Genomic DNA, 13,425 nt, shown 5'->3' on the forward strand with positions numbered 1-13,425 from the left:
TTATTTTTCACTCAGTCTAGTGGTACTTTAGAAAGTCAGCCAAGACCTTACTGATGATGGAAATGACCATGACTACTGCTTGAGATGATTTATTTACAGACCTTATTTTAGCGGTCATTGGTTGCATCAAATTTGGATGGAAATATTAAGATCAGGGATGAGACGGACAATGAAGGCTCTATACATATTTCAATAGTGTGAATATACCTTAGTTACGGCTCGTTCACATCAGCGTTGTGAACTCCGTACTTCAGGTTTCCGTTTCCTGCCTAAAACAAAGGCAGGAGACGGAAACCTGCAGGAGGCTTTCTCACCCATTCATTTGAATGGGTGAGAGAGATGTGCGGCGGTGAGCGTTTTAGGCTCTCCGTCGCGAAACCGGGTTTTATAATCCGGACACAGAGTCGGACATGCAGTACTCTGTGTCCGGATAAAAAAGTCCGGTTTCGCGGCGGAGAGCATAAAACGCTCACCGCCGCGCACGGCCGTACCCGGTCTGAGCTTTCCGACTTCTGGCATGCAGAAGACGGAAACCACAGAACGGACAGGAGAACGCAGGTGTGAACCTAGCATTATTTGGGTTTCCAAAACACTACTTCTCTGATGTCTGCAATGTTCTGCAATCTCTGTCATATATTTTGCAGGAGGGCTTTTATTAAGATGAGTGCTACCCCTGAAGCATTTTTGGCACTTCGCTCCCATTTTGTCCGGTCTCATGCTTTGCTGTGCATAAGCCATTGGATACTTGGTATTGGAGATCGTCACCTCAGCAATTTCATGGTCAACATGGAGACTGGAGGAATGATTGGTATTGACTTTGGTCATGCCTTTGGCACTGCCACTCAGGTAACTTCAACACAGAGATATAGAGATCTTCAGTCTGAGCAGATTGTCAATTGTATGTTAGATATTTCCAACTAGGAATGGCTTAAATGGCAAGTTCCTCTCTGCTACACCCGATATAGACAGGCATGTTTACCTCTATAATACATCAGAAAAATTGTATGTTGTGCACTTCAGAAATACTTTGTGCCAGTTTCATCTTGTACATGGCAGCAGATAAACACTTTAAAACCTTCCCACTGCAGTCATTTTTCGTTTTTGACTCCCTGCCTTCCAAAAATAAATTTTGTATTTTTCCAATCACAAAGTTGTATGAGCACAGGACTTTTGCAGGATAAATTGTATTTCTTTAATGGTACCATTTAATATTCTGTACAATGTACTAGGAAGTTGGAAAAAAATTCAGAATGGGGTGAAATTGGCAAAAAACTGAATTTGTACAACTTTCTTACAGGCTTCGTATTCTCTGGATCAGCACAATTCCAGGGATTCCAAATTTAAATTGTATTTTTTACATTTTTTTAAAAAAATCTAAACTTTGAAAAAAATAATAATAAATAAATAAATATCTTGAAGTTTTTGTATTCTGACACGTATAACTTTTTAATATTTCTGTGTATGGGCCTGCATAATGCATCTAGTTTCTGGGCCAGATGTACTTTGTATTTATACTATTTTGGGGAATGTCTAATTTTGATTGTGTTTTATTCATATATTTATGAGAGGTGAAATAGCAAAGATATACAGGATTTCACAGAAAGGAGGCAAAATTTGTTAAAGTATATTAGAAGATTTATTAAGGACAAAAATACTGCCAGAAAGTCATAAGTTGTTTCAAAGTTTAATTAAACTTTCTAAGTGTTTAGCTAAACAACTTTTTTCTATAATACTGTAATTTACTATATTGTTACTATATTTTTTTTGGCTCAGTATCTTCTAAATTAAATCTTCTTTTTTCTGTATAGTTTCCTCCTCAGAATCTCTCTTGATGAATGTTCGGTATTAGGTATTTTACTGTATTAATATTCCATACATGGACAATCACATATTTTATGCTTCTCTGTGCAGTCTTACTTCCACTATGTATAATAGACATGTAATAATCTTTTTTTTTTTTTTTCTACAAAAGTTTTTACCTGTGCCAGAACTGATGCCTTTTCGCTTGACACGTCAGATAATAAATCTGATGTTGCCTCTGAAGGAAACTGGTTTATTTGATTCTGTGATGGTCCATGCATTACGTGCCTATCGAACAAACCCCGACCTCCTCATTAGCACTATGGATGTCTTTGTAAAGGAGCCTTCACTGGACTGGAAGGTAAAGTCTAGATTCTGTGTTTTTTTTTGTTTTTTTTTCATACTTGTGACTTTGGTAAGCTTGAAATGAATTGCCCGTTGTGGTCATTTGTAAAACTTAGTTATAAACCTCAGATAGTGACAGTTTCACTTGTCTATGACAATATACCTAATAACAATTTGTGGATATTGGATGTTCTTGGATTTTAGGCTGGTTATCCCAATGTTTATTGTATAAACAACTGATTAGATAGCAAAGAGTGTCAGTGATCAGCTTAAAGGGAGTCTATCACCAGGAAACTCCACATCACTCCAGCCACAGTGCATTGTAAGGCTGGGGTCACATCTGCCTTTGCCTCTCCGTGCAAAATCAGTTTTTGAAACCGTCTCAAAATCCTCCAAATTTTGAACAGTTTGTTTTAAAACCCATTGATTTCATTGGGTTGTAAAAACCATCTGCAGCTGTGCAATAGGAGTATTTCTGTCTGGCAGCCACTGTTCAGGGCCAAGAAAAAAAGTCAGACTTGCAGGACTTTTTCTCTGTTCAAAACATAAGGATAGAAGACAGTGGTTTTTTTTTTTTTTTTTATTAACATTGAGGTCTATGGAAAGCGGATTACAATCAGTTTGTGTCTGTTTTGCAATCTGTTTTTCCCTTTCCATGCTCAAAATGAAGAAGGGGAACAAAAAAAATAGATTGGTCAAAAACGGATAAAAAGTCAGTTGGTTTTTTTTTTTTGAACGGACATCCATTCTGTGTAACAGTTTGGAATCCTTTTTGTATCAAACCGTTATTTTTTAAACCGTTTGCAAGTGGGCACAAGTGTGAATCTAGCGTTGTAACCCCTGAAGCAAGCGAGCGAGACCTCTGAGTATATGTGGTGAAATTTGTTTGGGACTAAATAAATCCTGTGCAGTATTCTGAGAGACTGCTCCATAAAGGAGGCCTGACAGCTTTCCTTGCTGATATATGTGCCGCTATCCCGCCACTGGGCCACGGTCATTGAGCTTGTCAAATCCCAGGTCCTCATAAACTCCAGTGGTTGAGGGATGTTGCCCTAAAGTAGTAGTCTGGAATAAAAACCTCTTTCGCACACAGCGGACTGATCAGGAGATTAGATCTGCTTCCATATTACTAGTTTTACATAAATTATGAAAAACTTGTTAAATGTTTATTACTGAAAAAAATGGAGATTTCCAACCAATTATGTACTAAATAACATTCAATCTTATTTAGAATTTTCAGGCAAATCAGTTGAAAAAGAAAGGAGATTGGACAAAAGACATAAATATTACATCACAGGACTGGTATCCTAAGCAGAAAATCAGCTGCGCAAAACGGAAGTTAGATGGCGTAAATCCTGCAGTGATCACATGGTGAGTGTTTGCACAAGGTTTATCCTCTGTATCTATTGTTAGAATTGTCTTGGCATAAATTGGTAATGAATTACAGATATAATAATAATACATTTTATTTATATAGCGCCAACATATTCCGCAGCGCTGTACAATTTATAGGGTTCAGATACAGACATACATAACAAAGAACGTCATTTCACACAATGGGACTGAGGGCCCTGCTCAAAAGAGCTTACAATCTATGAGGTAGAGAGGGTGACACAAGAGGTAGCAGGGGCGGCATTGCTTATACAGTGTTCAGACAATTTTGTGCATTAGGAATTGTGATAGGCTTGTCTGAAAAGATGCGTCTTTAGTTTGCGTTTGAAACTGTAGAAGTTGGGAGTTAATCTGATTGTCCGGGGTAGAGCATTCCAGAGAAGTGGTGCAGCTCGGGAGAAGTCTTGTATACGAGCATGGGAGGTTCTGATAATAGAGGATGTAAGTGTTAGGTCATTGAGTGAGCGGAGAGCACGTGTTGGGCGGTAGACAGAGATGAGGGAAGAAATGTAGGGAGGTGCGGCATTATGGAGAGCCTTGTGGATGAGAGTAATAACTTTATATTTTATTCTATAATGAATAGGCAGCCAATGTAGCGACTGGCACAGACCGGAGGCATCGCTGTAGCGTCTAGCCTGATAGATGAGCCTGGCCGCTGCATTCAGAATAGATTGTAGAGGAGAGAGTTTAGTGAGGGGAAGACCGATTAGTAAGGAATTACAGTAGTCAAGGCGAGAATGAATCAGAGAGACAATAAGTGTCTTTAGTGTATCTCTGGTAAGGAAAGGGCGTATTCTGGAGATGTTTTTGAGGTGGAGGTGACATGAACGTGCGAGTGATTCAATATGAGGGGTGAAGGAAAGGTCTGCGTCAAATATGACCCCAAGGCAGCGGGCATGCTGCCTAGGAGTTATAGTAAGGCCTGAGACTGCAATGGATATATCAGGGATAGATCTGTTAGATGGTGGAAACAGTAGTAGTTCAGTCTTAGAGAGATTTAGTTTCAGATAGAGCGAGGACATGATATTAGAGACAGCAGAGAGACAGTCACTGGTGTTCTGAATGAGTGCAGGGGTGATGTCACGGGAAGATGTGTATAATTGGGTGTCATCAGCATAAAGATGGTACCTGAAGCCAAATCTGGCGATGGTTTGTCCAATGGGGGCTGTGTAGAGAGAAAAGAGCAGGGGGCCGAGGACCGAGCCCTGAGGAACCCCAACAGCAAGGGAAAGAGGGGAGGAAACAGAGCCCGCAAATGATACACTGAAAGTGCGGCCTGAGAGATAAGAGGAGAACCAGGAGAGCGCAGTGTCATTGAGGCCAACTGAGCGGAGCATAGTGAGGAGAAGTTGATGGTCAACAGTGTCAAAAGCTGCAGAGAGGTCCAGAAGAATAAGAAGAGAGAAGTCACCATTGGATTTAGCCTTTAGTAGATCATTAGAGACTTTTGTGAGAGCTGTTTCAGTAGAGTGCAGAGCGCGGAAACCAGATTGTAAGGGGTCAAGCAGAGAGTTAGCAGAGAGATAACGGATTAACCGAGAATAAACCAGGCGTTCCAAAAGTTTAGAGATGAAGGGGAGGTTAGAGACGGGTCGATAGTTAGCAGCACAGGATGGGTCCAGGGAGGGTTTTTTCAGTAGCGGGATTATAACAGCATGCTTGAAGGAGGATGGGAAGATTCCAGAAGAGAGAGAGAGGTTAAATATTTTAGTAAGGTAAGTAGTGACAGCAGGGGACAGAGATTGGAGAAGGTGTGAGGGGAAGGGGTCACTACTGCAGGTTGTGGGGCGAGATGAAAGTAGCTGGGAAACTTCCTCTTCTGTGACAGGTTCAAAAGATGAGAATGGACAGTCATAAGTGCGGCTGGTGAGGGGATCAGTACTATCGTAGGTGTGGGAGTCAATGCCACCTGGGGCTTGGGCAGTAATTTCCTGATGGATCTTATCAATTTTATCATGGAAATACATGGCCAGGTCATCAGCACTAAGGTCTGTGAATGGCGTCTGCACCTTGGGTGTGAGTAAGGAGTGAAAGGTTTCAAAAAGCCTTTTAGGGTTGCTTGAGAGAGAAGAGATGAGGGTGGTGAAATAGTCTTGTTTGGCAAGGTAAAGGGCAGAGCTATATGTTTTAAGCATAAACTTGAAGTGGAGGAAATCTGCAGGTGAGCGTGATTTTCTCCATAGACGTTCGGCACACCTAGAGCAGCGCTGAAGAAATCGTGTCTGTGGCGTGTGCCAGGGCTGATGCCTCCTATGTGGGACTTTACGAGTGGAGGGGGGAGCAACCTCATCCAATGCATTTTTGAGGGTATCATTATAATGACTGGTGGCCAGATTGGGACAGGAGATTGAAGAGATGGGGGACAGGGAGGACTGTAGAGTATCTGAGAGGTGCTGGGTGTCAATAGCACGCAAGTTCCTATATGTGTGATGGATAGGGGCGTCTTGTGAAGGGGAGAGAGCACTGATGGTGAGAGATAGAAGATTGTGGTCAGAAAGCGGCAGAGAAGAGTTAGAAAATTTAGAGACTGTGAGGAGTCGATGGAAGACTAGATCAATCGTGTTACCGTCTATATGTGTGGCGGAAGAAGAACATTGTGAGAGACCAAGAGAAGTGGTTAATGAGAGAAACTGTGAGGCAGCCGGGGAGTGAGGGGGGGCAATAGGGATGTTAGTCACCCATGATGAGGGTAGGAATGTCACTGGATAAAAAGTGGGGAAGCCAAGAAGCAAAGTGGTCCAAAAATTGGTAGGGTGAGCCAGGTGGGCGGTAGATCACAGCTACACGTAAGGAGAGTGGGCGGAAAAGTCTGATAGCATGGACTTCAAATGAGGAGAATGTGAGTGAGGGGACCGGGGGAATGGACTGAAAAATGCACTGTGGGGACAGGAGTAAGCCTACCCCACCACCCTGCCTGTTGTCAGGCCTAGAGGTATGTGAGAATTGTAGGCCACCATGACACAGAGCAGCAGGGGAGGCAGTGTCTGCCTGCTGGATCCAAGTTTCAGTAAAGGCGAGCAGGCCGAGGGATTTACTAAGGAATAAGTCATTAATGTATTCTAGTTTGTTACACACTGAGCGGGCGTTCCAGAGAGAGCAGTTAAAGGAGACAGGGGAGAGATGAGGGGAAGGAACACGGTAAATATTGATGAGGTTTGTAGGCCTTCTATGTGTGCAGGAAGAAGAGTTAGTGAAGGAAGGAGGGCCGGGGTTAGGAGAGATGTCCCCAGCAGCGAGGAGGAGTAACATGGACAGAGACAGAAGGTGGTTCAGGGATTTATGTGGGCGCTTATGTTTGGTGTCACTGCTAAAAGAAATAAAGGGATGATTAAAGAGTGTGAAAAGTGTGTGAGAGCTGTACATGGGAGAAGGAAGAAAAGAGGGACTGATATGGATGGTGTGTACTGGTGGTAGAGATGGAGGAGAGATCTGCAGGAAGACAATGGCTAAGATAGTAAGAGACAGTGCAGCTACAGGATACCATGAGGTAAAACTTGTTGTTTTAGGTTGAAATTTACCTGGTGTTCTGCCATGGTTAGCCTGTTTCGTGCCCTGTTTAAGTGCCATGTATAAGTGCACTTTGGTTAAGATGCAATTTGGTTAAGATGCATGCTGCAGATGAGATGCCCCCGCATATGAGATGCACCCCATAAGCTATATCTACTTATATAGGAAAGCACAGCTTCAGACTAGCACTAATTTAAGTCGTTAACTAATTAATCTACAAACTGTGACACATGAGGAGACTGGCAGTGTGGATCCAAGTAAACACTTGGCCAGAAACACCAATAAAATCAGTGAAGATCAAAAGACTGACACTAGTGCAGATAAGAAGACATGGAAGTGCAAAAAATATACAGCCTGGATGAAATGCTAGGATATAGTTCAGTAATCAGGCAGAGGTGAAATACAGGATTATATACCATTGAATATTACAGCAGATGATCGAAGGGAGAATTCAGACAGCAAGCAGAGGTGGATATAACAAGCGCCATCTGTATGTGCAGCTTACTAGTTTATATGTATATCCCACATAATGCTCAAAGAGCAGATAGCGCTGCCGGGTCTGGAAAATACATCAAACTTTCTACCATATCTTATTTATGGAAGGTTTACATTATCCTTCATTTGCAGCAGTGCAGCTCTCCTTACCGCACAGTATCCCAAACATTTAGGCTATTTTTTTTGTTGTTGTTTTAAGAACAGCTTGTCTTTTACCTCCTTACTAGAGATGAGCGAACACTAAAATGTTCGAGGTTCGAAATTCGATTCGAACAGCCGCTCAATGTTCGAGTGTTCGAACGGGTTTCGAACCCCATTATAGTCTATGGGGAACATATACTCGTTAAAGGGGAAACCCAAATCCGTGTCTGGAGGGTCACCAAGTCCACTATGACACCCCAGGAAATGATACCAACACCCTGGAATGACACTGGGACAGCAGGGGAAGCATGTCTGGGGGCATAAAAGTCACTTTATTTCATGGAAATCCCTGTCAGCTTGCGATTTTCGCAAGCTAACTTTTCCCCATAGAAATGCATTGGCCAGCGCTGATTGGCCAGAGTACGGAATTCGACCAATCAGCGCTGGCTCTGCTGGAGGAGGCGGAGTCTAAGATCGCTCCACACCAGTCTCCATTCAGGTCCGACCTTAGACTCCGCCTCCTCCGGCAGAGCCAGCGCTGATTGGCCGAAGGCTGGCCAATGCATTCCTATTGGTAGCAGTGCTGAGCCAGTTCTGCTCAACTACACCGTGTGCCGGTCAGCCCATCTGATATAGCAGAGCCGAGTGTGGATTCCTATAGCTGATTGGTCGAGTTCCGTACTCTGGCCAATCAGCGCTGTCCAATGCATTCCTATTGGAAAAAGTTTATGTCACAAAAATCACAATTACCCACCCAATAGAGCCCCAAAAAGATATTTTTAATAACATTCCTACCTAAATAAAGGTTATCCCTAGCTATCCCTGCCTGTACAGCTATCCCTGTCTCATAGTCACAAAGTTCACATTCTCATATGACCCGGATTTGAAATCCACTATTCGTCTAAAATGGAGGTCACCTGATTTCGGCAGCCAATGACTTTTTCCAATTTTTTTCAATGCCCCCGGTGTCGTAGTTCCTGTCCCACCTCCCCTGCGCTGTTATTGGTGCAAAAAAAGCGCCAGGGAAGGTGGGAGGGGAATCAAATTTTTTTGGAGTTTGCCACGTGATGTTCGATTCGAATCAAACACATCAAACAGCCTGATATCCGATCGAACATGTGTTCGATAGAACACTGTTCGCTCATCTCTACTCCTTACCAATAGGAGACCCATGTGGAAAAGTTTTTTGACATTAATCATTAGGTTATTATCTTTTCATATTAAACAGAGAATTCAAGATTGTTTTCAGTCTACTGTACCTGGTGGTGCCTATAAGCGGAGGGGATCATAGATGTAAATGAATATTGGGGAAGCTAATGGTCACATATCATGGGCTTCTCTGTGTCAGTTTATACATGCTATATGTCCAATAACATTGGTGTTAAGACTCATAAACATGAGGAACTGGAAGTGTCACCCTGTAAATTGCAATAACAAATTGACTTGACTTCTCTGTCACAGCCTGCACATTTACCCAACTTTTTTTTTATTACAGTTTTATTAGCCCCCATGGGTGACTTAACCTGTAATACTTTGATTGCAAGTCCAGCCGCAATAGTAATATCCCTATTTGCAGGCCTGGAAGACTTCAGAAGGCTTCCGGCTGCAAAGGGAAAAGGTCAGCTCTGATCTCACTGCTCAACATTATTAAAGACCCAGCATGTGCCGTGCTATTATGGCAGATTTCAGAAAGGGGTTAAAGAATCTGTAAAACTTAAGAAAAACATGTTAAAGGGGCTCTATCAACAAAATTATGCACATATATGCGGGAATCGCCTTTAAAAAGGCTATTCAGGCACCGCTAAAGTTATATTAAACTACTCCCCAGTTTTAAAATAATACCCTAAAAAAGAATGTGATCAACTTACCCATCGTGCATGGTGGGCGGGCATTCAGGGTGCGCTGTCTTCTTCATCCACGCCTCTTCTTCCTCCGATGTCCTCGGGTCCCGTCTTCCTCCGGCGCTCGCGAAATGACATTGCTAAAAAAAAAAAATGGCCTGGGCGCATGTGCAGTAGCATGCTGCTTCTACTATGGCTACTGCGCAGGCGCCCAGGCCATTTTTTTTTTAGCAATGTCAGTTCGCGAGCGCCGGAGGAGGACGGGACCCAAGGACATCGGAGGAAGAGGAGGCGTAGATGAAGAAGACGGCGCACCTTGAATGCCCGCCCAGCATGCACGTTCGGTAAGTAGACCACATTCTGTTTTAGGATTTTATTTTATACTGGGGGGTAGTTTTATATAACTTTAGCGGTGCCTGAATAGCCTTTTTAAAGGCTATGCACGCATATGTGGGGCTCCATCAGAATGATTTTGCTGATAGAGCCCCTTTAAAGTGTAACACAACTTTCGGACAACTTGTGATATTCTGTCAGTATTTGTGTTAGCACTTTATTCAGAAATGTTGGCTCCTTTCTGTGAAATCCTGCATGTCTTTACTCTTTCTATGCTTCTGTATTGGGAGCTTGTTAGAAATACCCTTCTGACAAGTGAAGAGCTACAGTACCGGCACCGATAGCTCTTCACCGGGGCACAGAACATGTCGGCTTTCTAGCGGTGTATAAAACCACATGTGCCCCAGGTGGTGAAAGTTCCTCTTTAACCAGTGATATCTCTATCAAAAGCAAGTTTGTAACATTTATAATTATGGAAATATAACTGTGCAAAGTGACCCTCCCCCAACCTTCTTTTTCAATATTTTACACAGCCCATACTCCAAGCCCAGTGTCCATATGCAGTAGCATTCAGTGAGAGGCAGGAACAATTCTTAATACAGAAGCAAGGGAAAGCATGAACAATGTGTTATTAATACATTTATAATATACTTTAACAACACAAATACTTCCAGAAAATGAAATGTCCAAACGTTTAGTCACGCTGTAAAAAAAAAAAAAAGTTAAAGGGGTTGGTGGTCATTTGACAAGTCAGTGCCTTTCCACAATTTAGATTTACTTGGTATGAGAAAAATTCACAATTAAAGGAATAAAAATGTACCTTATTTTTTCAGTGAAGAGCTGCGACTGGGACATGGAAGTCGGAAGGAGTATGAATATTTCTGTGCAGTCACAAAAGGATCCAAGGAGTACAATATAAGGGCTACAGAACCTGAAGATGGCCTTTCTGAGGAGATACAAGTAAAATGTCTTATTGATCAGGCTACTGACCCCAATATCCTGGGCAGAGTCTGGAGAGGATGGGAACCTTGGATATAAAGACACACGTCTACAAGACCTGGACTGTTCAGTCTTTGTGTGTTAATGACCATAAGGTCATGATGGAACAGAAATTTCTACAGATATATTTGGTGTTGAAATTGTAGTGCAAGTTTATTTTGTACTGAACTGATCATTGCTTGCAAGTTCCTATAACAACAGAAGAGAAACAATATTCCTGCTACATCGGACAGTCCTACAACAGCAAAAACTGTACATTTTAGTAGTTTCAGTAAACAGTTTTCTAAACCCCCACAACTCCAGCACTAATAATCGCCAGGGGGCAACCTTGTAGAGTATGTGTGGTGAAACCCATGTGACCACTGCGGCTTAGTGGGGTTTTTTTTTGTAAATAATGGCATCACCATTACGACCAGTGATTGCCTCCGGTGGTCACATGGGTGTACAGCATGTAATAAAACCACTGAAGCCGCAGGGGCATAAACAACTGAGTAGTAATTTAAGTATTCCCTGCTGATAGGAAAAGAAATGACACCCTGGACAATTCCTTTAGACAATTTTATACTAGTAGACCAAGTCAAAACTAAAATGAATTAGAGTTTGTAATATCTCAAAAATAAACACTTTTTGTAAACCTAACTCACTTTTTTCATGTATTTTTTTCATGTTTTTTCAAAACAAATCATCACAAATCCCATTTTCATTAGGCACTGCCAATATCTCCTACATTCTCATCTATGGGTTTTGATAAGTAAATTTAAAGGGATTCTATCTCCTGGCACAGAGCATTGTAGGGGACGTTACGCTGGGCACCGTCATACCTTTATCTAATCCAGCAGATGCACCATTTTCTTTTTTTCACTTCTCCATCAACATAGCCAAATACAGATTTGTTTTCTTGCAGTAAAATTTGTATATTATGACTCCAATCAATTCCCCTCATATGCAAGATTTAAAAAAATGGAAAAAAACTCACAATTCTGCCATTGTTTTCTAACCACTGTATGCTGTATGGACAGCAGCTAGACGGGTAATGTGCTGGTAGGTTGTCTCAGGTATGTGGCGTCATACTGAATGGTGCCTGGGGGAGGATCCATAGAGGTGGTCCCACTGATGCTCAATTGGGTTCTGAGTAGATAGAAGGGCAGGGAAGTACTTAGAAGTCTTGGTCATACTCTTTAACCACTGCCAGACATTTCTAGCCGTGTGACTTGTTTCTTTGTCTTGCTGGATGATTCCATCTGCTCCAGAAATGCCAAGCAGCATGTATGGGTATTCACAATCTGTAAGGTTGGAGTCACACCCAATTCTGTTCAGAGCACCGTCCTCGTAGCTGAGTGGTCCCAGACAATGCCATGACAGATAGAGTCTTCTCACACTGGCAAAGAGACATTCCAACTTTGAGTCCAAGTTGTAAAGAGTAATTGGCCACAACATGGAAATCCACGGTCATCAGTACTAGAGGTCAGCTCATCCAGGTCATATGGCTCCACAGGGTATATGTAACATCAGACAGGCTGGTCCAAATGCTCAGACATTTGCACTAGATGTGGTGATCACAGGGGATCTTTCATACACATGGTGTAGGAATGTGTGGCCATTCATGCTGTTGGTCAGAGGGACATAAATGTATGAACTGTGGACCTACCTGGAATTTGTACTCCTGAAGTCAGTCTATTAAAGATAGAAAGATAGCCAGAAGCTACATAGGCTCTGTCTATATTATGCAAGGAAAACCATACTGCCCAACTGGAAGCCCCCTAAGTTTCCAACACTGGGTCATTGAATCAATTTGATACAACTTAACTCACACCTACCCAAATATAAAAGAACCTATGTGGCTAGAAGTATCCCAGATAATTTTCTGAAGATTTAGGATCCCGAGGGTAAGTTCACACTGGGTTTTTTGGATTGGAACCTGAGGCAAAGGCCGCCTCAGGTTCCGGTCCAAAAACCGGATAGCTGTGACTGAAAGCCGGTGCACTGCACCAGCATCCAGCCGCGTACTTTGCCCAATAAATGGGCCTAGTCTGGAGGAGGAATGAGCACCGCGCTTCTTTTTTCCAGGAGCCGGAAGAAATGACTCCTGGAAAAAGACCTGAGCGGCTCCGAATGATTTCAATGGGAGTCGTGTTTTTGGTCAGGACTTTGAGGCGACTATGGCCTAAAAACCCTGACTAAAAACTGTGTGTGAACATACCCTTAGATAAATGCATGTTGTTTCAATGTCCATAAGTTCAATGAAGCAGAAAATGTGGCTCATCGGAGAAGGCAAACCTTTGTCAATCAGCAGTGATCCAATTCCAATACTGGAAGTTATTACAAGTTATAGCCTTTCTGATGCATCATTGTTAGCATAGGACTAGTGACTAGAGATGAGCGAACAGTGTTCTATCGAACACATGTTCGATCGGATATCAGGGTGTTCGCCATGTTCGAATCGAACACCGCGTGGTAAAGTGCGCCAAAATTCGATTCCCCTCCCACCTTCCCTGGCGCCTTTTTTGCACCAATAACAGCGCAGGGGAGGTGGGACAGGAACTACGACACCGGGGGCATTGAAAAAAATTGG

General features: G+C 42.6%; 1 protein-coding gene across 1 annotated transcript in view; it reads left to right on the top strand.

The window, feature by feature from the left end:
* Positions 1 to 11,429, top strand: part of PRKDC (protein kinase, DNA-activated, catalytic subunit) — a 130,176-nt gene extending 118,747 nt beyond the window's left edge. The window contains exons 83-86 of the mRNA XM_075270572.1: positions 645 to 846; positions 1,973 to 2,161; positions 3,377 to 3,516; positions 10,688 to 11,429. Of these exons, the coding sequence (XP_075126673.1) occupies positions 645 to 846; positions 1,973 to 2,161; positions 3,377 to 3,516; positions 10,688 to 10,892 (736 nt within the window). The 3' untranslated portion in view covers positions 10,893 to 11,429. The remainder of the gene's footprint in view (positions 1 to 644; positions 847 to 1,972; positions 2,162 to 3,376; positions 3,517 to 10,687) is intronic.
* The last annotated feature ends 1,996 nt before the right edge of the window (positions 11,430 to 13,425 follow it).

Source organism: Leptodactylus fuscus, chromosome 4 (assembly GCF_031893055.1).
Source record: "Leptodactylus fuscus isolate aLepFus1 chromosome 4, aLepFus1.hap2, whole genome shotgun sequence".
Taxonomy (NCBI): domain Eukaryota; kingdom Metazoa; phylum Chordata; class Amphibia; order Anura; family Leptodactylidae; genus Leptodactylus; species Leptodactylus fuscus.